Source organism: Ptychodera flava, chromosome 11, assembly GCF_041260155.1.
Source record: "Ptychodera flava strain L36383 chromosome 11, AS_Pfla_20210202, whole genome shotgun sequence".
Taxonomy (NCBI): Eukaryota; Metazoa; Hemichordata; class Enteropneusta; family Ptychoderidae; genus Ptychodera; species Ptychodera flava.
In genome coordinates this window covers 30,434,909-30,461,780 of record NC_091938.1, presented here as the reverse complement: position 1 = coordinate 30,461,780, position 26,872 = coordinate 30,434,909, and the positions used below count along the sequence as shown (strand labels likewise).

General features: G+C 36.9%; 1 protein-coding gene across 1 annotated transcript in view; it reads right to left on the bottom strand.

The window, feature by feature from the left end:
• Positions 1 to 430: 430 nt before the first annotated feature.
• The window catches only part of LOC139144064 (uncharacterized), a 30,879-nt gene continuing 4,437 nt past the window's right edge, over positions 431 to 26,872 (bottom strand). The window contains exons 2-15 of the mRNA XM_070714715.1: positions 23,484 to 23,695; positions 22,272 to 22,626; positions 22,034 to 22,085; positions 21,182 to 21,309; positions 19,339 to 19,502; positions 18,897 to 18,976; positions 18,240 to 18,326; positions 16,053 to 16,137; positions 9,179 to 9,409; positions 8,113 to 8,484; positions 7,150 to 7,332; positions 5,575 to 5,771; positions 4,955 to 5,066; positions 431 to 4,347 (exon numbers count right to left, since the gene is read on the bottom strand). Coding sequence (XP_070570816.1) covers positions 4,177 to 4,347; positions 4,955 to 5,066; positions 5,575 to 5,771; positions 7,150 to 7,332; positions 8,113 to 8,484; positions 9,179 to 9,409; positions 16,053 to 16,137; positions 18,240 to 18,326; positions 18,897 to 18,976; positions 19,339 to 19,502; positions 21,182 to 21,309; positions 22,034 to 22,085; positions 22,272 to 22,626; positions 23,484 to 23,693 — 2,427 coding nt within the window. The 5' untranslated portion in view covers positions 23,694 to 23,695 and the 3' untranslated portion in view covers positions 431 to 4,176. The remainder of the gene's footprint in view (positions 4,348 to 4,954; positions 5,067 to 5,574; positions 5,772 to 7,149; positions 7,333 to 8,112; positions 8,485 to 9,178; positions 9,410 to 16,052; positions 16,138 to 18,239; positions 18,327 to 18,896; positions 18,977 to 19,338; positions 19,503 to 21,181; positions 21,310 to 22,033; positions 22,086 to 22,271; positions 22,627 to 23,483; positions 23,696 to 26,872) is intronic.

Here is a 26,872-nt window from a genome sequence, read left to right as displayed (position 1 = left end):
ACCAAAAAGGAGTCTGACCTTGGCATTGCATAAGATAAATATGATTAAATGTTAAGGTAGCATGCACCTTGGGAACAGATATTGAAATCCTTGAACTTGTACAATATTCTTTTGACCTACCACTTGTGGGTGCTCCATTTGAAGCTCATGGAGTAAGAAAAGTTTTCACCAGCATGGTTTGTGAAAATCAAGAATTTTATTTCCCCCATGGAATTTTGAGTTTCAAATATCAGTAAATATTGTGTAATTTTGCATCTCTGGTATCAAAATTTGCACAGTGATCCCAAATTTTTAGTCTTGATTTTGGAAAATATTGATTTAAAGTTTGCTTGATGAAAGGTTTGAGCAAAAGGTTGAGTCTTTTTTTGATCATGAACTGCCTTGAAGGTAAAATTTCGATCATAGAAATCAAAGCTGTCACTACAGGTACTTATGATTGTAAACAGTTCTTTATTTCATAAAGATTTCAATGTATTCAAAATTTGTACATTACAATTAAGTTTTTTTCCTGAAATCTCAAACAACGTATTGGATTTCAAATAGCAAAAATTAAGATGACATATTGATTGATGGAATGATGCAAGAAGATCTACGTTTCTACGATATTTTGAAGAACTTACAACACATACACTTCTATCAGACAGTAATTGCATTACCATCAAATGAAGAGAACAACTATTGTTTCGAACAAAAGGCTAAATGCAATTTCCACTATTTTGCTAACGAGTTACCTGTGACAACTATCTACATGTATATCTATGTCAAATAACACTGGTTTGCTAATCTTCTACATCAGGAGTACTGGATGTTTGTGGAAGAGCAACTTTGTTGCAGTGTCAAGAACAATACATTTAACTTTCAATAATATTTTCATTATTTTCTTGTAAAAATAATTTTCTTCTTCTCCCTTAAGTATGTTGAAATACAAAGTATGGTCATTAGTCTTGCAATGTCATTGCTTAGACTGAAAGACTGAGTCATGTGTAGGTACTCCATCAACTCTACCCCTATGGTACACAACTGAAGGCAGTGTAGGTTACCACATTCAACTCAAAGAAATGAAGTAACCCCCACAAATGACACAGCAGGTTTGTCAAACATGGAAAAAGAAAACGCATAATTTAAATGGTTATCAAGTCTGGTTTTGTAATAACAAAGATGTTAGATAGTGAATATTCATCACTGAGTCTTCATTAATGGTTAAGGTTGGAGACTGCGTAGCTTGCACCCATACATAATTGAGTCTTTCAGTCTACGTCATTGTTGACATGTGAAAACATTCATTTTTCATGATGTCATTACACATTACACAATTGGCTGTGTTGGAAAGCCTAACACAAAGTATCTTGAAAAGATTTGTTGAGAAAAACAACAACATGTATTTTCAAAATCTAAAAAAAACTAGAAATACATCCAAGTTTTAGCTAATGGAGCTAAATTAAACCCTAGATAAACAATCTGTGATCTTAAAATCAAATCATAAGATCTCACATTTAAAATTAACATTTCAGTAGTAGTGAGTTGGAGACAAGTACTCTATTGCTTTGAACATGGATGTGAAAATGACTGCACCTTACTGCCTTTTATAAAGATAACTGCCAAACCTTGAGCCCTTGCATTAAAAACAGCTGCTACACAATTATATACAAATCCAATTTTGCTTGCACTCAAGTAAATTCCCTGCATTAAACAGCCAAAATATAGAAGGAAAATCTGTGACAAGATTGGGTTATGTTAGTATGCGCCTCAGTGACAGATATTCAGACTAAAATTTTTACAATTATTTTCTAATCTACTTCTTGTGTGGGCTAATTTAAAGCTCTTTGAGGAGGAAAAATTTTCACTGCCTTAGTTTTTTGAAATTGACAATTTCATCTTTCCTTCTAGAGTTAGCACAGGGTTGCAGCCATTTTGAATTTCAAATATTGGTACATGTCAGGTATAACAAACTTAGCATGGTAATCTCTGATTTATATTCTTGATTTGCTAAAAGAGTATGGTTGAAAGTCTCATTGAGGAAAGTTTGAGCAAAAGTTTAAGTCTTTCACTTTCGAGGCACATACTAACTTAAAGGATATGAGTTGTACAAAAACTAATATACTAACAATTTACAAGTATGAAACATCATACATATATGATTCATTCAGGATGAGTTACAAGTCTATATTTTTTTTGCATAGGCAATGCCTACGACTGATTTGTCCTGTACTTTGTACCACTAGTGATTTAGCAAGAATACATAAACTACAGTGCAATGAAGGACTGCTACTAATGCTGTAAACACCTCAACTTGGTCATTGCTTGCGTGTCTGTGGGAGAAGTATGGTTTTCATAACCTAATAGATCATGCTATGATAGATCATACAGTGTGACTTCAATTCATGCAGCAAACTCATTGCTTTTGAAAAGCTAAACTTTTCCGCTTATAATGCTGAATAACAATACATTTGACACATGGAAAGTACTTCAGATTGCGATAATGTATATTTAACCCTTTGGGTGCCAAAGTCAATTTTTTTAGCCTTAATAAAATATGTGCCAATCATTTTTTTTCAGATTTTTGCCAAAATTTTGATAAAAAAGTAGCGCCAATAAAGTGTGATGTCCTTTTGGTCAAAAATTATCATAAATTCTAGAAAAATTCACAAATATTAGTAAAATGTTGCACTAAAATTTTGGCGGGAAAAATTACAGCACTTAAAGGATTAAATAACTGATATAGACATTTCACATGTACCATTCTGCAAAAGTTAAGCACATGATTGAAGGATGCGTAATTTACCTTTTCATCGGTAGTCTTCGGGAAATCAAAATTATTTTCATTGGAATGGATTAACTTACATGCTATGAATAATAGAATCTCACACCCCAAGGACCTGGGATCAGATTTCTCACACGAATTGGGGCTATTTTGTCTCACACGAGACTGTGGTTCGCGTGAGACAAAATATCCCCAACGTGTGTGAGAAATCAGATCCCAGGTCCTTGGTGTGTGAGATTCTTTTTCTCACATGACCACAAAATGCGTTAAATTCACATTGGACACGTACAACATTATTCAAAATCGTGACAACTCTGTCGTCTGCCACTGTACTCTGACCTGCTTACTTTGTAGTTCCAGTCCGTGTGTTACTTGTGTTACACGAAACAGATTGTTTATCATCCAATCAGAGCTCAAGTAATATTTACTGCAGAGTGTGGGACGATTTCTGAGAGTGTGGGATCGATTTTTGCCACACCGTAGATCCCACACTCCACAGTACAATAAATTACCCACAATTCTCTATGATTTGTATTCTTGAGGTTACTTTTCTAAAAACTTTTTCAGTTCTGCATGTAAGCACTAATGTGCAGCATCAGAAAAATTGTTAAATAATATCTAGTAAAAGTACATTTAGATATTTCAGTGAAAAATAAACAACCATAAAAGTCACATTCTTTAGGTACTACAAATGCCTTGCTTTTTGGGCAGCAAGTTATGACGAACTGAAGGGGTCATTCTCTGAAAAAACTTAGCATGCAAATTTATTTTGTCACTTCCATTGCAAAAAATAAATATCCTTTTGTTTCATAAAACAGGTGCAACTAGTCTCCCTGCTGTCCATCACATTATTCTGAATGGCTGAGGACACAATCTGTGGCAAATTTTACAAAAATGCTATCTCCTCTCTCAATTATGCATAATTTTCCAAATTATTTAAAATGAGAATTGAGAAGAATGGTGTGCATAAAAGTACGTTTTCAAAATTTTGATAAATAGTCTGTGGATTTGTCTACAAAGGGAGACATGGTAGACTTCACTCAGGAATCTCCGAGGATACAAATCATAAAGAATTATGGGAAATCTACAGTACTGTGCACTCCCAGTGGCCAGGAATGTGGGAAAAATTGATTGCAATCCTTTTTATCGAGCACTCCAAGATTACAGGACATTTGGCTCAAACAAGGCCACATTTGGCTCAAAGTTTTATTGCATATAGCTGCATTTTATATTTTGGAGCTCTTGTTTAAAGAGTTTTATGGCAAAGTTTAGGGCAAAGTTCATACAAAAAGTGATTGAAAAACACAGCTTTTTCCCCAAATGACATTGTGTTCACAGCCTTTCATGCTGAAGTGTTTACATGATGTACCACACTGGAAACACAGTCAATGTTTTCTTCAGCGGTGGATACATAACTATTCATACATCTTCTGAATGCTTTGAATTTGTTTTTTACAGCCCTGAACTGGACACTGCTTTCCCTTGAACAGTGCAGCACAGTCTTCACAAAACTTGTAATGGCAACATGGAAATACAATGAAAGAGCGTTTCTTGTTTCTGCATTTGACACACATGTAAGTTTGTCCCTGAAAAGATAAAAGCATATATGATATTATCAGTTTTTCATATAATGTAAGTATGTGTTCATGATGGGAAGAAATCTATGAGAAGACCAATATTCATTGCTGTGCTACAAAGTAGATAGACTAATGGCAATAAGTGATGATCTAAAATTATTTCCGCAATTATCACCCATTATTTTTACTAAATGTCACACGCTTTGACCGGTATGCCATCTTCACCTAATTGTAGTATCTGCGCATAGGTAAGTTTCAGCTGTGAATCTTGCAATAACTCTTCTAAATCAAATTAACAAAAATTGCAATTTTCACAGATTTGTAATAAGGCTACAGAGTGGAAACAGAAGGATGAAACATTGCAGGCTGTTAAAAAGTCAAAGGTCGCATCACAAACGATAGACAAATGCTTATTTCAAAATTGAGGATGTTCTTTGAGGCTTCCGGGTAAGTTCTTACATATAGTACATATCTACCATAGCTCAGTGAAATGAAGCTCAGTGTATATTCAGATGCTGTTTGATTTATGCTATCCACATTTGCAATGAAATACTTGCAGAAATGGTATGACAATGGATCAACGCATAACCTTCTACAGCCATGTAGGTCAACTTACCTCCAACTCTGAACAAATGTCATAGCAGGTGTTGACTATCTGGCGGCATAGTGTGTGAGCAAACTCTGCATCTTTCTTCTTTTTTGTCTCCAGAGTGAGAACCTTCTTTGCCCTGTGAAACAAAAACAAAGGATATTTAACTTGACCTAGCTCTGTCACAGTGTGATCATACATTGGTTGGAACATTTCATCATGTACATCAGACAATATATACTTATGAGAATGTTAGAGAGCAAGGAAGACATTAATATGACCTTTGCCTTTATTGACTCAGTCATCCTTACCATAGACAGAAACATGCCCTGGTTATTCATGACATGAAATAAATATGCCTCATTAAGTGTACTTGGCAAGAGGGAGGTAGTATTGTGTATTTCCTTAATAGTGGCACTCTATGTATACATGTCCTATCTCATACTTTCAAATAAACAGCAGTGTACCTTTTCTGGAAAGATTTGTTGACCAAATGTTTACTGCTATATACATCAGTATTGTTGTTTTCAATAAAATAATACTTGAAAAACCTTAAATTCAATCAATATTGAGGTTACAGGTTGCCAATAACTTTGACCTTATTGTGTGGTGAATAGTAGAAGAGCTACAATAAAAAATTTCCATACTTCTCTTCCAATGTCTTCTTATAATGCTGAACTTTCTCCACCATAGCTACATGTCTGTAATCTATACTCTTGGAAAATCTGTCTACATGGCTGTGCTGTTCTTCTAACAGCTTTCGTTTATGAATCAGCTCTCTATCAAGCTCTAGGTTATACTCTCTCAGTTCTTTGATTGCGTCATCTTTGCCTGTCAATTGAGCCTGTTGGAAAACAGTCCATGAGATCATCATTAGACAGTCATTGAAAAACAGTGATCAAAAAGTACAAGTGATTGCTTATCATTACAGCTCTTACCACTTCTGACGTAAATAACCAGTATACAAAACCAACAAAGGGAGAAGTTAGTGAAGGGACTGTATCTCATGTGGGATTACAAAGACCGACATGATATTGTAATATAGGGTTATTCACAAAATACGGCCCTGTATGGACGAGGGTTCAGTGAGTGACGTATTGGATGAGCTGAAGGCGAGTCCAATACGTCACTCACTGAGCCCGAGTCAATACAGGGCCGTATTTTGTGTATAACCCTATTATTATACACCTCCCTCCATTAATGGTCCGTATAAACTAATTCTATGGTAAATTTTGAGGGATGCGGCAAGCGCGATATGAGTGGAACGTGCGCGATTGTTGAAATAAAATTGCTACAAACCCCTGAAAGCGCGTCGCGCGTCTCCCGTATTCGGTACTCCGTGTACTATACAAAATACGGAAAGTTATTGGATGGTCAAATTCCCATAGGTTACGGCAGAAGGTGTATAATAATCACAATCATCTCCACTCATATCTTTTCTCTGTTCATATTATTTATGACAAATTGTAATTTATATCTTCTCTTCTTGTAGATGTACATGTAATCTTTAGGCAGTTCCCTTTATATACACAATACTATACCATCAAAGTGCAAAGTTGAAACCACTGTGCTGTCTGTTAGCATAGTTGCAAAGCTCCTGCTACTCCATTATTTTTCTTTGCAGCTTTCTTTGTGATAGACAGTTATCAAATTGCCATTGTCTTTCTGTAATAACTCTTTAAACATGTTATTTTAATACTTAGGGTCAATATTTGACATCGTAATACTGCATAGTTTTTGCCAACATGATAAATAACTGACTTTTTTAGAGAAATTTTCACAATGATGACCCATTCACTTTTCAAGATCTGATTCTAAAGACTGAAGAAATGTTTGTCACTGTCACTTTGGCAATCTGAGCTGGTGAGTACGGACACATTGCAAAGTATGGTATTCCTGGTATTTTAAATTTAAAATGGCAAATATTCACCTGACGCTTAAATTGGTGATTTGTGCACATGTATACAAAAAAGGGAAAAAAGGGAAAAATTATTCTTCCCTACTCATGGAAAATGAGTCAACACAAGAACTAGATCAGTTATGGTATGATTTTGAGATTCAAAAATTTATACATGTGGTGCCTTCTGCTTCAGTATAATGACAAGAACACCTTAAAGTTTCTACACTGTAATCACCAAGCTAATCACAGTAATTCTGAAAAATGAAACACATTAATGTTGATGCAGATATCCATTATATATCTTCTAGGACATACACTTTACCTTTATTCCGTCCTTGTATTCTTCAAGTTTTTTACTGTACTCTTCTCCAAGTTTTTCCATCTGTAGGTCTGCATCAGCATCTCTAACCATGCTATTCATCAGATCTTTCCTGACCAGTGTACAGTCATGGTTTAATTTGGCTAGTTCCTCCTGGTGATCTTTCTGGATATTCATCCGGTCAATCTTGGGGAGAGTATCAGAAGAAGTGAAACTATGAATGGTGAACAATTGAAGAGATGAGCGTTGAACTGTGGACAACTGTTTTTTTTCCTTTATTTTGAGAAACATGTGGTAATCTGATATTGTAGCTCTGTTTACTTTGATATGATGGAAAATTACTTTTTTCAGTCCACACCGCCTATGGCAAAAGAAATTACCAGTATGTTTGAATTCAAGGAGTCTGGTTTATTTTGCACTGTTCTCTCCCACCATGATTGCAGCAAAAGGCTTGAGCTAGACCTGTTCCTCACATATTTATGCCTTTGACTCGTAAACACGCAAACAACACTTTACAAAATCAGAAGCAGAGATGTAGCATGGCTAGTCATTGAGAAGTCTGTGACATCATCGTACATCAAACCTGATAACAAAAGCAGGAACTCTTTACATACAGTATTATTCAGCCACATTCAAAACATCATAACATGTCAAAATGAGCATTATTTTTCTGTTTTCTTTGTTAAACATATGTAATTATAACTGAATCCTGAGGAAAGAGTGCCAGCACACCATACAGGGTATTTGCACGAGGGCTTGTGGTATATTCTGCTGTCCCCGCAGAATACACTGCCCTCGTGCAAATACCCAGAGTACGGCATACTTATTACTTGCACTGTCTCGCCATAGGGTTCTGTCATATTACTTTAGAAATGATATGGTGAAACCTAAGGAGAAATGAATTTAAACAACAAGAAATGAGAGTAAAGGGGTGGAGATTAGGAACTTAATATCTTGATCTGTTACCTTGATTGTTTTGATTTCTTTTCTCAGTTGCTCTTCCGTCTCAACACAATGAGCATGTACTGTATCATGGTTCAGAACATTACCCCGCTGGTGCACATCCAAGCAGTATGGCGGCACCATTTCATTTTCCCGGCCAGTGAACTGTGAGAGGATACCCATCAAAACCTGATCTGGTGGAAACTCCATAGCGTGTCTACCTGGTTGTGCTTCTATTTGATCTTTTCTCAAGGACAGCAAGGCATTGCAGATGCGGATCTGTCTGCACCAACATTTATTTCGACTCATTTTGCACATCTCTCCATACTTGTGAACCACATCAATCTTTACCATCCACTTGGGGATCTCCAGTCTATTATCCCGCACTGCTGGTTTCTATGAAAAATGACAAATATTTCTAAATCCCTTTCAGGTCAAGCATTTTTATATCAGTATAATAGGTAGGGTATCCAGAAATCGCTTATAACACATGCAATCATGAGAAGTCTGTCAAATTTGCGGAATGTGTTCATGCAAAGTCACTGGCATACATCACAGCCCAATTTACTGAATATGCAAACAATCAGGTTTTCTCGGGGGCCCCTTCCATAGCTTTGAACTCCTGAGAAAAAGTTGATTTCTAACATTGTTGAATATTGGTCAAGTGGCCTTCAGTCTTGCTAAATAACCATTTCTATGCGGTGTTTGTACGGGTCTTCTCTAACAGTGAAGTCTGTCAAGAACATTGTATGGGACATGTATAGTACGTACATATACTCTGTGAAACATATTACATAAAATTCAGCGTGTGACATTGTTGACGTTTTAACTTTTTGGAAAATGATGTCACTCCATTGATGATGCAGATATGGACACAGGACCAGTGAGCTGCTGAGTATGAGAAAATTCTTGGAACCGTAAACCACTGTGGACAAGCGTAATAATGTGTTGCTAAGCAAAATCATAGTTTTGCTTGGCAAGCGGATATAGTAGTACCAAAAAGGGACTACTCAACATGCATTTACAAGTATGATATTTACGTTCACCTTTTTACAATAGGAGGATATACAACCACATTTAAAGAAGTTACCTCTTCATTCTTTGTATCAATAACATCAATCATGTCCATTGTCAGATGAGGATCCACTGTATTTGCAGTTTTCACAGCTTGATATATGACCTTGGTTTCAGCTTTTGTCAGACTTCTCACATGTCTCAGGTTTGACTTATCAGGCCTTCGACTTTCTCTCACCTCTGCAAGGCTTTTGTACTCTCCAGACTTATGCAGTATGCTCAGCAGTATTTCATTGACTTGAATTATCTACATGAAGTATGCACAGAAAACTTGAATTATCTACATGAAGTATGCACAGAAAACTTGAATTATCTACATGAAGTATGCACAGAAAACTTGAATTATCTACATGAAGTATGCACAGAAAACTTGAAATATCTACATGAAGTATGCACAGAAAACTTGAATTATCTACATGAAGTATGCACAGAAAACTTGAATTATCTACATGAAGTATACACAGAAAACTTGAATTATCAAAGTTATGGACATTTTGACATTTTTATTCTTGATGACTAGGAAAGGGAAAACTTATAGTTTAACCTTTCCTTGGGAAAAGTATTGAGCATCTGTTTAACGATGCGACTCAGGTTCAAAGGTCAATTTTAGCAATTTTTTTTTTATTTCAAATTTCGAACCACTGACACATGGTCTTTCTTTTGAGGAAAGGTGTTGGGTCACATCGTACCGGGAAATTCCTGAAATATTACTAAAATGGAAAACTATCAGCTACACCGCGTGCCATTATTTCCCTTTTGTCTTAACGGTCGCGGATTACCGACCACGATATCTTTGATAAACACTCAGAGATTATGTATAGGCTTTGCGGTATAGTGCGCATGCGCTAGCTTCAACGTTATGCTTAGTCTGGCAGAGACCCTGCGATTCGCGTTCTTCCAAGCGTCAGTCAGTTGCACGCACGCGCCCTTCAGAGACGCGACGCGAATCCCAGGGTCTGGACGTTCTTGCAAGCGACCGGTCGGATTTTTGCCTGATCCGGGTACTTTATAGAACTCTACGCATCCGTCAATCAAAAAAAAATGACAAGTACCATAGCCATATAAAATGTAAAATGACAAATAAAAACATACCGCGTATATAGGTCTACTTGCTACTAGTATAATATTCACTAAGCCCAGTTAGATAGGTTTTTCTTTCGACATCACTACCCTTATGAATATTCATATACTTGCAAGAACTGACAGTCGCTGTGTCTGGCAGCGCGTGCTCACAGCTGCACAGCGTAGCCTTCGAATGCAGGCCCAACTTTGGCGTGCACAAAACAAGGCACAGCGACTGTGGAGAGTCTACGTTATGCTCAGCGTTTTGAACTCCGCATGTATCGGTATCGGTACGGCAAACACGTCGAGCAGACCAAAGCCGGCGCTCGCGCTCCGTACCGTCGAAAAAGCAAGCTAGGTCCACAAAAGTGGACCTGAAAAAGACGGCAACGTGCGCAAAGGTCGATTTAAATGTAAAACAGTCCGACTTTGACTCATACTCCCTGCAATAACAATCAAGAATGCAGTGAAGAGTCAGATTTGGCCGAGGACGACGCAGACGATAACGGAGACAACTATGAAAGTATTTGACACGCTGCTTTTCGAACATATCCTAGGCTATGCTGATAGCATACCCGAGTTTAAAAATTAGCCTGAGCGAGATGAAACTTCTGTTAGTTGCGATAATTTTATCACTCTTGCTGTACATGCTTGGTGTTAGTATCGTGTTCTTTTATATTTTTGAACTCGAGTTTTCTATCGTGCAGTCTTTTCGTGTCTGCTGAGAAACCTTGAACAACACCGTACCCGACAACAAGTGACATTTATGTCAAGGAGTTTCCCAAGCCAGTGCAGGAGTTCATACACTCATAATGTAGATTCACAAGAGCAAGTTCACCGATCTGCTAATTTTTCGAAACGAAATGGAAATATTTTTTTTTATTTCATGCCTTTTCTTTCTTTAAATATAACCCAAAAATTAAATTACGTCAAACGTGAATTGCGAGGGTTCACAAATGATTATTGTGTGCGTGTTGTCTAAACTTATCAATTACCCGCAGACTCCACAGCTGCTAGCTGGACCTCAACACTGAACGTAAAACAAACCCGGCTCAACTTCTAGAAGTGCTGAAACTAGCAATGTTTGCTACATGAGGTCAGTCATCAAAAGTTTGACTAAAAGTAAAAATCTCCGAAATAATAATGTGTGCGCTGGTATTGCGCAAGTCGAGTGACTCCACTAGCTGTGTAGACTAGTCGATACTCTGTCTCTCGGAACACGCTGTCGATGACTGCCTGCACTGTTCTACGCTACGGCGTGATTATTATTAGTTTGATAAAATCGGTACAAGAACACATATAAATTAAAGCTGCAAGCAGCGTTGGCGGGGCCCAAGCGGATAACATGGTTGAAAGATCTTGTACTAATGATATTATGTGCAAAATTCGATCTTGGAAAAGTATGATTTTGAACATCATCTCATAGTTACTGTACGTGTCAGTGGGAATTGCATGTTTTACGTAAAATCCAATATGGCGGCCAAATATGAAGGGTGTAGCACTTGTGGTTTGTGAATATTGACATATACTCATATTTAAGGGCAAAGGTCATCGAGGTCACGTGATATTTTGTCAACAAAATTGTAATGCTAAGTTATCCCTATATACCAAAAATCAGACCTCTAGCTCTATTCGCTGGCTCAGAATTAGATATGCGCATAATTAGTGAGGTACAGGATGTGGTGTCATAAGGTCTCCCATCATACCAAATATGAAGGGTGTAGCACTTGTGGTTACTGAGTTATGGACATATACGTATATTCAAGGTCAAAGGTCATGAAGGTCACGTGACATTTTGTCAAAAAAATTGTATTGCTAAGTTATCCCTATATACCAAAAATCAGACCTTTAGCTCTATTGGCTGGCTGAGAATTAGATATGCGCATAAATAATGAGGTACAGGATGTGGTGTCATAAGGTCTCCCATCATACTAAATATGAAGGGTGTAGCACTTGTGGTTACTGAGTTATGGACATATACTCATATTTAAGGTCAAAGGTCATCGAGGTCACATGACATTTTGTCAAAAAAATTGTATTGCTAAGTTATCCCTATATACCAAAAATCAGACCTCTAGCTCTATTGGCTGGCTCAGAATTAGATATGCGCATAATTAATGAGGTACAGGATGTGGTGTCATAAGGTCTCCCATCATACCAAATATGAAGGGTGTAGCACTTGTGGTTACTGAGTTATGGACATATACGTATATTCAAGGTCAAAGGTCATCGAGGTCACGTGATATTTTGTCAAAAAAATTGTATTGCTAAGTTATGTCTATATACAAAAAATCAGACCTCTAGCTCTATTGGCTGGCTCAAAATTAGATATGCGCATAATTAATGAGGTACAGGATGTGGTGTCATAAGGTCTCCCATCATACCAAATATGAAGGGTGTAGCACTTGTGGTTACTGAGTTATGGACATATACGTATATTCAAGGTCAAAGGTCATTGAGGTCACGTGATATTTTGTCAAAAAAATTGTATTGCTAAGTTATCCCTATATACCAAAAATCAGACCTCTAGCTCTATTGGCTGGCTCAGAATTAGATATGTGCATAATTAATGAGGTACAGGATGTGGTGTCATAAGGTCTCCCATCATACCAAATATGAAGGGTGTAGCACTTGTGGTTACTGTGTTATGGACATATACGTATATTCAAGGTCAAAGGTCATGAAGGTCACATGACATTTTTTCAAAAAAATTGTATTGCTAAGTTATGCCTATATACCAAAAATCAGACCTCTAGCTCTATTAGCTGGCTCAGAATTAGATATGCGCATAATTAATGAGGTACAAGATGTAGTGTCATAAGGTCTCCCATCATACCAAATGTGAAGGCTGTAGCACTTGTGGTTACTTAGTTATGGACATATATGTATGTTTGAGGTCAAAGGTCATGGAAGTCATGTGACATTTTATTAAAAAAATTGTTTTCCGTGGTTATCCCTATATACCAAAAATCAGACCTCTGGCTCTATTGGATTGCCCAGAATTAGATATGACTCTTACATAGGCCAGAATAAGCCATTGATATAGCTTAGCTGCAGAAGTATAGGGGAGGTCAAAGGTCATTGAAAAATCAGAAAATAATACTTTAAAAATCTTCTTCTCAAAAACCGCCAGGTCAATTTCCTTGAAATTTCATATATAGCATCTAGGTAGTATTGCCTATAAAGTTTGCGAAAAGATTTTGGATCGGTCAAATTTTATGGAAATGGGACAGTAAAAAACATTTTCATTTCAAAATTGTAGCCAGGTCACATGACTAATTAAAAATTCAAGGGTCAGGTGCACGAGTACTACCCATCACCTGTTACCCCTGCAAGTTTGAGAAGTTTTTGTTCAGCCGTTCGAGAGATCTAGGTGAGCAAAGAAATGGCAGAAGAAGAAGAAGAGGAAGTCAGTAGAACTTGAGCAATAACAATAGGGTCCCAGCCGGTCGGCTTGGGCCCCTAATAAAGTTTGAAAAAATAACACGAGTCAATCTCTCCCGTCGTAACGAAGGGCGACAAGTTTGCAGTGCGGTGTAAAAGCTAAGAAAATACGACAGACATTTTATGTTGTCAAGAGTTACATGTGTTCGTCTCATCTTGAGGTAGGAAAACTAGCAAGTGACGTCCCGTTCGCACAGTGTCGGCGCTAACATGAACTTGACAATCACTTTTCACAAAGAACATGCATAAATTGCCAATCGCGAGACAGGAAGTAGACAACTTGAGTCAAGAACAAGTGAATGCCCGACGTGATCGGGCGACGACAGCACACAGGTCTCAATCTGATAGACTTTTTTACACAAGTTTCGATGTCTTCGTCTTGACTGTGAACACTGGTAACCAGATTGTAACCGTTGAGTTAACAGTATACAGTTAATATGCTAGTTAAACGTTCCAAAAATGGATTAAATCGCTAAGTACCCCTCTGTGTTTGTTGTGTAAATACCACCCACTGCTGGTACTAAGCATTTGCCAGTTTAGTGTATAATTTCTTTCTATTTTCACACGATCTGCAATCCTAAACATATTCAAAATTCCCAAAACTGACTCTAAATATTTCAACTTATTCCTGGTATAAGAAAATTCGCAGAAAATAGTGCGCGAGTCGGACTTCTTGGTCACAATGTGTGACGCATAGGTCGTTTACACAAACGTCGATTTTCTCAGTTCCGTTTTTGGCAGTGCGTACATTATTCAAATAAGTATAAGTCGGCGGCGCCTGGACAGACTAGCCTGATTTTTCACCTGTGGACAGTGAATGAATATATCTGAAAGAACGTGTCTCAGATTTCCGATAAAGGGCCTGGAAGTGAAGATATCCTGACAAACGTGAACAAAGGCCGATAATTTATGCAAAAAACGTCAGGTTGACACTTTGAAGGTGCATTGTGCAAAAACAAAAGCGAATTTCAAAAATCCGGGACACGGTTTTTTGCCCAGTATACCCAGCCGTCGATTGCCGTAAACAGATCACCAAGGCCGATTGGAGATTTGTACTTACACTTTTTTGAGTAAAAAAACTAAAAAACGCGTGTTTTTGAGTAAAACAGCCGTATGCGCACTGTTTGTGAAAAACTAACAAATTTTCTGAACTCTTCGGTGACCGAGCAGATAAAAAAAGTACCACATGTCGGGTGTGTGACCACGTCTTCTTTGTGAAAATGAGGATTGAAAATAAGTGACAATGAAACTGAGTCGCTACCTTAAAAACTTGCTTCTAGGAGCCCCAGAGAATGTTTGATGTTCAAGCTTTTGTAATTATTATGATGTACCGGTATATCAAGTCCTGTAATTCAGTGTTCTTAGACAATACAAGTACTTATTTTTACACTTTGATTTGAATAAGACAGCAATTTACATTATTAATTTCACATGCATAGGTATCGAAAAGTAAACATTTGACTTTATTGAAATGATTACAGTTTTCTTATGTTTCTAGTGGTAAATACTAACACTACTAGTAATATATTATATAGGGCTCAGCCCTTGGTGTCGCGCCAGGGGTTAAGATTGGCAATGTTATTTGTATTGATTCATGATAAAATGTAATTAATTGTTACTTCATAAACGTATATATGACAACTATGCCCAGTTTCCCTCTGATGAAAGCAGTTCACGTACGTACACGACGTCAAACCCTGCAGCAGTGCAGGTAGGCCTATAGATTTTCTGTAATGTGTAAAAATTTTGGACAAAATTGGCAAGTTTTACAATGATAACAGCCTATTGCGTTAAACAAGGGACGTATCATGCAATCATTATCATGGCAATGGTAACCGCACTGCCCAACTTCCACTTGCCAGCTGAAAACTATAGCGTTCCGTCTAAAAACTGGCAATTTTTGAATTTAATTATTGACGCAGGGGGCACTTTCCTAAAATTCAATCCCAGAACTCTTTGCGTATGCCACCGTTCATATGCACGACAGTTTTCTCCCTTTATCTATATTAACGATATTCTGTATCAGCGACAAGGTGCATAATAACGTTTACTGGCTAATAAAAGAGGTATATTTTATAAATGGCATGTTATATAATAATAATTTGTTTCGTATTTGTTTATTTACGAGTACTCAAAAAAAAACATGGCGGCGCCCATGAAAGAAGGGTACACTTCCGGTTACTCGCATAGTATATTATGAATAAGCGCATGCGTAGTCAGTAAGCCGCTGGCGCGACTATTAAATGAACAATAGAGTTGTAGTTTCACCAGAAGAGTTCTATTTGAAATGGGGGGGGGGGGTGTATGGTTTTTTGTTTAATAGTGTTTAAAATATTACTCTTTATGATGTCATCATAAACATTATCTTGGAAAGTGTAACTTACTGGCAGTCCAAGTTCTTGGTGAACATTGGGTAGATCATTGGCAGGATGTGTGTCTACCACTGGAAAGGCATTTTCAGGTGATTTCCTGTAACAAATAGAAATGCAACAGCATCCATGTCAATCAAATACTTAATGAAACTTTGACCCCCTTTGAGACCATGATTTGACCTGATTCTCTTATTTCAGCTCGTGAACTTGGATCTCCACACTTGGAAACATCGAGTTAAGGCACTTACATCCAATGGTTTGATAATCCAACACAATATATGTTAACAACAGCTACTGGTATTTTGTTCACGTATAAAGATTGCTTTTTTTTCTTTGAGTTCATAACACTTAATGTTCAATGAACCTCAAAATTGACATGTAGTATCTTTCACATTCTTTGTTTGATTTGAAAAGTCATCAATTCAATGATATCAATTCAATGACCATTTATCGTCTGAGTATGCATATTGATATTTTGAAATATCAAAATATCATCCTATGAGTTGTTTGAATTTTTCACACTTTTGGAGACATCATGGGTGCAACAGACATTCACAAAAATCAAAAGCATTACGATTCATAGAACATTTGCATGGCTATCATATACAGCTTTATATTGTAATTAGGGCTTAAATATCTACCAACACTACGTGCTTGATCATGCAAAGTTCAAAACCATTGAGACAGTGCTCTGAAGTTTGTTCTACATTTCTACTTAAGAAGAGAATGTTTTTTTTTCTGTAGTGACTGAATTCAAGTTGATTCATTAACCCTTTTCCTGCCAAGTCCATATTTCACCACCAGGTCAAGATGGTTAAAATTAATGAAACACAACATATTCCATATGATGTATTTTAACATAATACTGTACATTTGAAGGCTATTGAAAACATAATACTGTAAAGTTGATTTTTTTTGGACAAAAGATGCTATAACATACAAAGCCAAGTGGGTGAAAATACGTCATGTTTTGGCTCAATACCGCTTTTTACTGACTTGGCTGATGGGGAAGTGATACAGTTATTACTGTCTGGCAGGAAAAGGGTTAAATGTGACTTTTGCATCCAATTATTGCAGTAACTACAATTAGAGGTTATTACCCAATATTGCCTGTTCCTTGTGTCTTATCAGCATTTGTGTAATTTGTGCTGCGTCAGACACTCGACTTCGTCTCGTCAGACACGAGACGAAGTCTGACGCAGCACAAATGACACAAATGCTGATAAGACACAAGGAACAGGCGATATTGGTTAATAACCGATTTATCATATACCCATGCCCATAATTTTAGGGAATTTTTACTAATAGAACGAAAAACCTTAAATTTTGAGGCTTTACTTTATTACGCCTTGCGCATAAATATCAGAATGTTTATGTGAACAGGCTTCATTCATAAAGTATACGACGAAGATGTCAACATCATGCGCGACATCGCTGCAAGTCGTCCATATCTCAATGAAACCCGAGAAGAAAGACACCGGGATACAAAAATCGTCATACAGAAGGAACATTTTAAGGTGCAATATGCTATTGCAACTGTAACCAATCAAAAAGTGCTCAGCTTTAAATCTATCCTGATTTCGATCGTCATACGGCACAGAGCTCGCGTGGAGAGGACGCCATTTTGTTAGTTTACCCTTAGAGTTGCCATGTCAACAGTCGTCACGCGAGCGCGACATCGCTGTCATGCCACGTGCTCACTACCTGTTCGGTGGAGACCGTGCACAGTGCCGGCGCTGTGCGAACGGCAGAATGTTTGCTAGAACTTCACCAAAAAAATACCATGGGAAAATATTTCAAGACTCAACGTGATATTTCTGTATTTTGCAACCAGAAATACCTGTGTTCCTGGAAGCCCTTCAAGTTTTTACGTCGGCAACATCGCTTCGCAGGCGGGGAGCAGCAGCCATTTTGTTGTTTACGTTGTTTACCAACAAACTGCTAATGTAGTTCAGGAAAACTCTAAAACTGATAATGTTCATCATGCATATCTCGACGTTTACCATGAAATATCACGACTGATATTTTACGGTGAACGTCACTAGGATGTAGCAATATGGGCATGGGTATATGATAATACTATATATTCAATGCTACAAATAACTGAGGAAAATTTACTAGTCCTTTATAAAATTGCTTGCAACTTTGTGGAATTAGATTAGTATTTTACTTGGTACATGTAAACATGTGAGGACTTACTTTCTAAACTCTTCAGCAATTAGCTTTGGTACACGTGAACCTTCACTACATGCATAGTTGATGGCATGCTTTACATCTCTGCAGTTTCTGGTAAAAGAAATGAAAGTAATAAAGTCATTGCAAGAGTGGAACATAGCACACTGCTGCCTGTCTGCTCTGTAAGCCATATTGACACCCACTGAGTCAAAAATAAAGTCCTTATGATTCAGTATATGCTGCAAAAATATTTCCTTTGTCACAAAGACTGTTATAGGAATGATTGGGAAAAAAAATGGAGTTTGAGGATACTCTACAGTAAAAGATTTGGTACTATAACAATCTGGGGATTTGCGTTACGAATGAAATTCACAATCAAGGGTTAGTTTGCATTTCTGAAGTTTTCACACATTTCACTGGTTGTATGCTGTGCTGTAGAAAATTGTACCAGTCAAAAATATGAGATAAACATGAGACATTACAATTTGTCTTCTCATCTTTTGTAATCACAGTTTTCTTTTCCTTCTCTTCCAGGTTTTCATTTCTAAAACATCAAGCCAAACTATGTGTAATTTACATTGCAATCTACTTATTCTCTACACCATTAAGCCAAAGTATGAACAGAACTCCATAATACAATTATATCAAATGTGTGAAGAAGCATAACACAATGACACTTACGGGTGTTGCTCTAGTAATTCATAATATGTAGGTGCCAACTGTGGCTTATGTTCCACTGCTCTTGGCCACATACAGCTAACCTATTGACAAGAGAATTCCTATTACGCACAGAACAATCTGTATTTTGCTTATTATAGTTTACAATACTTGGCAGTATCTGGTGTCTTGGTTATATGTAACATTCTATGAAAACTGTTCCTATTGTGATAAGCTGATTTACTGGTGAAAATCAGTGCTTTTCTTTCAGCAACAAGATGTAAATCAGTCATCATATTTAATTCTTTGTCTAGCAAGTGATTATTTACTCATTGTCTCCGTTTTTTTGTTTTTGATCATATCAATATTAGTTTTCTTTTTTGTGTAATGCTGCTATAGACACGTCTGAAATAAACTTTATAATAATAATAATATTTTGTATTCCCTAAGGGAAGATATGTTTTACCTTGTGGTCTATTTCACTAAGTTGGGGAACTGCATTTCTGTCTCTGTCAATTTTCAAATCAAAGAAGTTAACACCAGTTATCAAGGCATTGTCACTCAGGTTCACAACAAAACTGCCCTTGACAAACAAGTCACCAGTAAATTGTTTATCAAGTAAAAGTGTGCCTGCAATGAAATAAAGTGAGTATGATAAGTGAAAGTAGTGTGTTACCAGAAACAAAACAGAATTGTAATGGTTTGGTCAAAAAACCTACTGAAATTACATCTACCACACTAGGTATGGGATTCCTGCAATATGCCATGATAAACCTGTCAATCACTAACAAGGACAGAGGTGTCTTTGAACAAACATTTAGATTTTCTAAACAGCAAGCAAGGTAGGGTATTTGGTTGCAGATATACGACCTCTGGGGTAAAAAATATCACATTTAGCAAGCACCAAGTGAAGCGAGGTGATTATTTCACCCGAATATGCTAATTTTTACTACAGAGGTCTTATATCTGCACCCAAATACCCAAGCCCACTGTTTATAATCTCATTATAATATGCTTAAGTTAAATACAAACTGACAATGTTGTGATTTAGGACTGCAGTTGGAACGAGGGTTCAGTACCCCAGCCTCACACAAACTCTACAAAGAACATTTAAGAACGTGCATGCACAGTTGATTCCATACAATATGGTAAGGCAACGCATCAATATTGCGATGACACATCAAACTTAAAGAATTGCCACTGCTTAAAAAACTCTTGATTTGTGGGTTCATCAAGCTGCACCTGACTAAACTTTAACAATCACAATCAAATCTCAAACCGTAGACTTGTTTGACATTATGGCACGTTGAGCTCTCAAGCTGGAATTCAAAATTTGTGGGAGCTTAAAAATTTTATGCAGCATGCAAGTCTTTTAGTTGAGAATATACGCCCTGTCTCTACAAATCAAATTGCTGGATTCCAGCTAAGCATATTATAGTAAAAATTTGATACTTTGACGTAGTTACTATTTATGATCTACCCTGAGTGTTTGACCCCCAATTAAACGATGACTTTTAGTCCAATAGTTTTAAACAGAACTAATGACAACACCATTAGGTTTAATTGTCATTAGGAAACCTTTCACAAGTATTAGTCTTACTGCTAAGCTATGGTAGGTAGGTTACCTCTCCATTTTCAAGACAATTTCACACCATTTTGTGCAGGTAAACACAAGGGTCTAATTATCATTGGGAAAACTTTCACAAGTATTACTCTGAGTGCTAAGCTGTGAAACCTTAGTTACCTCTATGCAATTTCAAAGAAAAACCCCTGGTCAAAATGAAGCAAAGAAATTTCTGTGACTCAAAGCTGAAGATTTCTATTCCCTCAATTATTTGAAACACCCCTCTTATGATTGTTGCGGGTGGGACAATCTCCCCTTACTATAACATCATGGATGAAACACTGTTTCTTTTTCAGAAATATATATTATCGTCACTAAGATTTGTCTATAAGATAACTTTTTCACCTGGAAGTTGTTAGAGAATCTCATTGCCAGAGGGAATAGTTATTCACAAGATACCTTTAGTTAATAATTACTGAACTTGAACTGCACTTGCAAAGGGCTAACAAGCAACAGTTCCATAGAAAGTACAGTACATGTCTATCTCAAAATAAGAGAAATGCATGTTATAAATATTTCTGCTTCAGCTGCACCAGTAGACATTAAATTTTCTTCACAATAACAGTCAACAATGCAAATCAAGTGATGCAGATCATGAAGTATAACCTATAAATGTTACATTAGAATTTTCTCTATTATTAAACCAAAAGCAATTGATGTAATGCAAATGATTACTTGGACATACCAATTTCTGTTACAACTTTTTTACTTGGTGGTGTTAGAAAGAGGAAGCGTTTCCGACATATCTCAAACTCTTCTTCATAAATTGATGATATGGATGATGAAGTGTCGTCTTCACACAGCTGAACAGGACTGCAAGTAATCAAGAGACAAGCTGTTGCTATTTTATCAACAGATAAGTCTAAGTATGGATGACTCAGACTGTATCACTTCATAGGGCTGAACAAAGGTGCTAGTAAGATCTCTTTCTAAATGGTGCAGTCTTATTTGAGCAGTGCAATCTACATGTATATTTTGTGAAGGCAAATGCTGTGTTTTCATTGAGGACTGTGACAAAAAATGTTGCATTTCCCGAAGGTTTAGTGATAAAACCCATTCACCTCTCTTGGATTGATTTTTCTTGTCATCAACTTCGTAGCATTCTTCTTCCTTATTTTTGAAGTCACCTTCTACAAATCACAATGCTTAAAATTGCAATGCATATTCATGAATAAAAATAAAAAAGCGAAATACTGATTGATGAATGAGTAAACAATATACATCGTAAACATAAATAAAATTAAGGAAATATGTTTGAAGTAATTCTGGCAATAAATTAAATATAACTGTGGACAGATTATGGGAAGACATCAATGTGGTGTATAGCAATTGCAATCTGGCTAAAACCACTTTCTTTTCATGGTATCTTAAGAGTTGATGCACAACATATTGTGTCGACTGCAGAAATGTCACCATGGTCAATGTGTTGTACAAATCTGATGTTAGATTGTGACTTAACTCACACAGTATAGTACTGTTGTTGTTATTAAATGAGACTACATAGTTTAGTTGAGATAAATGATAGAAATATACTCACCATGGTGGAAATATCAAGTCTAGATGCTCAGAATCTGGAGCACACATCAAATCTACAGAACAAATGTGATAAATAACATGTTTGAAACAATTATGGCCAGTACATATAGTTTCATATTAGAAGAACGGTGTACAATTGCACTAGTTGTAGTACCAGTAAGTTCATTCAAGATTTAATAAATACTTTCATGTTGTTTTAATCGCCCATTAAAATTCTTTGTGTGTAAAGCTAGACTTACCAGATTTAGTAACTAACACAACCAATCCTTGTTCACCTCCGTAGTGTTCATATGGATGCAGAGCAAACTGCCATCTTTCCTTGTTGGTTTCCATGGTAACATATCTACCTTGCCGGACCAGGGCTAAAGCACCAATTTTGAGACCTTCACCAAACTGACCAATTATATTTTGATTATTCCTTGTCTTTGATGTATATCCTAGAATTAATATCTTCTTCTGCAGTGAGATTCCTCTGTTGATAAGTGTGAGTCGTTTGTTGGATTTATCATAGTGTAGAGATCCAAAGCACCTTGAACCTTTGCGGGGCATTGTTACTATGGCTTCATACATAACTTCATCACCATCATCTCTTTTCTGAAAAGAATATTTCCTCCAATTCATTAATAAAACTTTGCTGTTAGAATATATGAACAGTATGTGTTGGCCAATTTTACCTTTCAAATTCGCACAGAAAAATCATACTATGATAGAACGACACATGAGCTTTTGTATCAAATCTTCATCAAACATTTGTCATTTATAAATGCTTTACCAGAAATAAATTATACATTGATAACAAAAAAATGCAAAAATCCTTGCGAAATGTTAAATTTTGATGTTTTCGTTACTTTTTATCTTGTATGTCAATTGGAAGTTCTTGTTCTTGTTCTACTCCCAGGCATGTTGAAACATCCACTATTTAGCTGGTCAGCAAAATGTCTCTGGGTGTAAAATGCACTGTGATTGTTTACATTTGAATTCTAGTCCGGACTAGAATTCACTTGTCAACAATAACAATGCAGTCTGTACATGCACAGTTTGAGTTGACAAGCTGAGTACTGTGTATCTCAACATGCTTTAGAGAGTAGAGCAAGAAATTATGGTTATTTAAAACGAAAATAGTGAAAACATCATCAAAACTAACATTTATTGTCCCTTTAATCAAAACTCTATTTGCGATAACTTTTGATGTGATTGTATTTTTTAAAAAGCTTTCCTGTTGTCTTTGCAAAGTACTTTCAATGCTCCGAGTTTGCAGTCTAAATTTATGTTGCTATAGAAAATAACTGATACTACTACATCAGAATTGCATACAATATTCTAATTTCCATTCTTTCGCTTTCTGATTACTCTGTATCAATGTTAAATCCTCATCCTGTGGTCTTTTTACGAAAATTTCATTTGAGAAATTTTCCAAGTTTGAAGTGTTCCTTTGATAAGACAAGACCTACCAATATAAAATCAACCCTCTGCGTGTTTGGAGTTGCATATTGCTGTTCAAGAAACCTGTCACTTGCATCATATATCCCATCATGCCAGTTTTGTATGAATTCTCGGATGCCTTCCCAATGTGACCAACTCTGTGCATATCTTGCTGTCAGGTTGAGAAGTACAACTTTGCACTCTTTGCTCTGTTGTCGACGGGACAAATCCTGTTCCATGTCTGTGGAATGAAAATATGAAGCCCTTGTCATGCCATGATGGTGTCAATATACACTGGCAAAACATATTGATATTGCTCTTAATGTAGAGACTTTAACCAGGTTCATACATGTATAATACAGGCAAATTTGGCCAGGGCCATATATGTCGGATGAAGAATTGGACCAAAGGATAAAATTTAGTTTCTGTTCAGACATGATCACAACAAAAAAAACCCCACCAACTCAACTATAGTTTTTTTATGTAACTTCTGACTCTTCAAAGTTCAAAATGACAGGCTTGGATAACAACATGATGTTTGTACTGTTCATGTTTTTCATCTGCCTTTTCCACACAAGAAAGGCTAATATGACCGCTATTGGAGACAACTTCACGTCTCTACTGAGTGTACGAGCTGGAATCGGTTACGTTGGCAGTAGGGAAATAATCAGCTCACGGCGTTAAACCACTTGTGCATCTCTCAGTTGTACAAGCATGTGTACGGTGAACTGGGGCAAGAATTAAGGTCTTGTTTGTGGGGTCAAAGTTTGATGGGAATGTTGTTCTGACTTCAAGGGATAATAAGGATGGCATTGAAAAGTGAGAGTAAATATAAGCTTCATGATCAAACTTAGAAATCATCTGGGACCAGGGCTGATCAGATGTTACACATCAGCTCACCAAAATCTGAGCATCAGATTTTGTGTTCGCTCAAGGACCCCCAACCCCCTGATTGGAACAAAATTGGTCTGATGCGCCACTAGGCTAATGCTGAGCGTTCAGAGTGCTTTTACAACACTGACATAAAAGTTATGTCAGTGTTGCTGAGATGCAATTTTGTCTCTCTGAACGGGGAGTATTGTCTCAATTCTCAGTAAGTGAGATCATAATGAAAAGTGCTACTGTTTCATTTTGTGCATATTACATGATGGGGTAGTCTAGCAAATCAAGACAGAGTATTATTGCCTTCACCCATACTCTGTCTAGCCGGAAGGTCTATGATAACGCTGTAGTACATGTAGTACATAGTACATGTATGCAAAACCATTCATTTAAATGTAAAAGGACTCCAGCAGAGACCATGACATCACTGGCATCCCTATGAAAGTCACTCACTGAAAATGATCCTCTCATGATTGGCCTATGATTAAATTTAAATTGGTGTTGCTCATTAATAGTCAGAAAATGATCCTCTCATGTTTGACCTATGATTAAATAGGTGTTGCTCATAATAGTCATTGAGCCCAATTATGGCACACGTTCTTCGGCAAGTTTTTCCTTGCAGTAATTACATTGTAGCTACACACTGAACAAGTCACATGAGACAATCATTTTGACTGATCAATTTTCAAAGGGAGTCATCAGTGAGGTTATGGTCTCTGCTGGAGCCCATTCACTGCATACTACAGCATTATATGGGCAAACGCCAAAAATCTCTGAAGGCAAAAACACTCAGTCTAGATTTACTAGACTGATCATGGGGATATTCAGCTGTGTTCACAACCTGACACTGACTTAACACTTTCATCATGGGAGGGCACATTCTGCGCCGACGGTCAAACTGCGGGAGACGCGTAAATGTGCCAAGAACCTATGCGTTTATATGCGTTCGATATACGTTGGCTCTGTCTGAACTACATCATGTTCGTTGACTTTAATTTCCTCAAGCCTGACGTAGCGTATGAGGTAAGAGGTCAAACCTAAATGAGCATGCGTGCCAAACTTGTAAACAAATGCCGCCATAACTCGGTCATTTCTCCACTGTGATTTGTAAGTATCGTTGATCGGTTGTTGTTTTTCTATCAGAGGGTATTTAAAAATAGCAACACGGACACAGCTTAACAACGACGAAGCCCTTGAGCATGTTTTTTGTGGACGGTGACAGTGAAATTGACACTGATCGCAAAACTGAACAAGACGGAGATAGCGGAAGTCAAATTTCACCCAACAACAACTTGAATACTGAACTTGAATATGTTCCTGAACCAGTTGAGTAAAGACAGAGATGGCAAGGAAGAAAGGAAGGTAGGCCAGATGAACATGCTGTGAGAAGAGTGCGACAAAGGGCCGGTGACTGACATCACAATGATGATCGGGTATCCTGTGGATGTTGTATGACATCAATCTATCAATGACAATGACAATTACACATTGGACTGGCTACCAGTATATAAGCGTATATATAATATAGCTCTCTTTTGAATGTCAGATGATACCTGTTGTTCAAAGAGGAACTTGTAATAAATAGGCATATTCACCTCATTTATGTAGAATACATTTTAGAGTATGTGTTCCCCCTACTGAATTTGAGTTAATAAAACGCATATAGTATTTTTAGAGTGTTACCTTGAAAAGAAATACATTTATATATTCAAAATAACAAAAAATTCAACATTTTTGAATATTTGTGTAAAATCCTATATGGCCGCCATGATCACGTGACCTCCTAGGTGGGGCACATGACCTTTTGTGTATTTTTATGATGCTCTGTTATATTGCAATATTCATGGACAAAATTGTCCTGAATACTCTTATAAAAAAGATACAGCTCATGCATGTAAATCAATATTTATAAGGCCATATTTCCATAGAAAACTGCGCATAGGAATGCATATATAAAAATTAATTGCGCAGTGAAAGTGTTAAGAAGAACATTTATAGAAGTTAAAAACAGCCAATAAACTTCCATAATTGTGACTGCAAATCTTACTCCCTGCTAATAATACTGTGTTACATCTGAAGGTGGCAACAAAGATCTCAAAAGTACTGCGGGCTAGTACTTTAGAGTGCGAAAAGTTTAACCTGGTGGCCTAGCACATGGAGGTAGTTAGCTGTGGGTACCAGTTAAGTGGCACCTTTTCTAACTCGCCTGGAACCCTCTTGCCCGATACCAACTCACCTGATACCAACTCACCCAAAACCAATTTGTGATTTTTATGACTATCTCATCCTGACAAATTATCAACTCAAAATAACGTCCAACCACAGTCTCCATGTGCGATCTGTCAGACGCGATATTCATGATGCAAGATACTTGAAATCAACAACACAATCAGCCAAAATACACACGCAACACATGTATAGGAGATGGCTGTAATGCTATTGCTCGAGTGATATGGTACTGCCTACGACAGCTTTCGCTACTGTGTACAAATGCTGAATATATGACTTATTTGAACTTATTTTGTAATTTTTACAT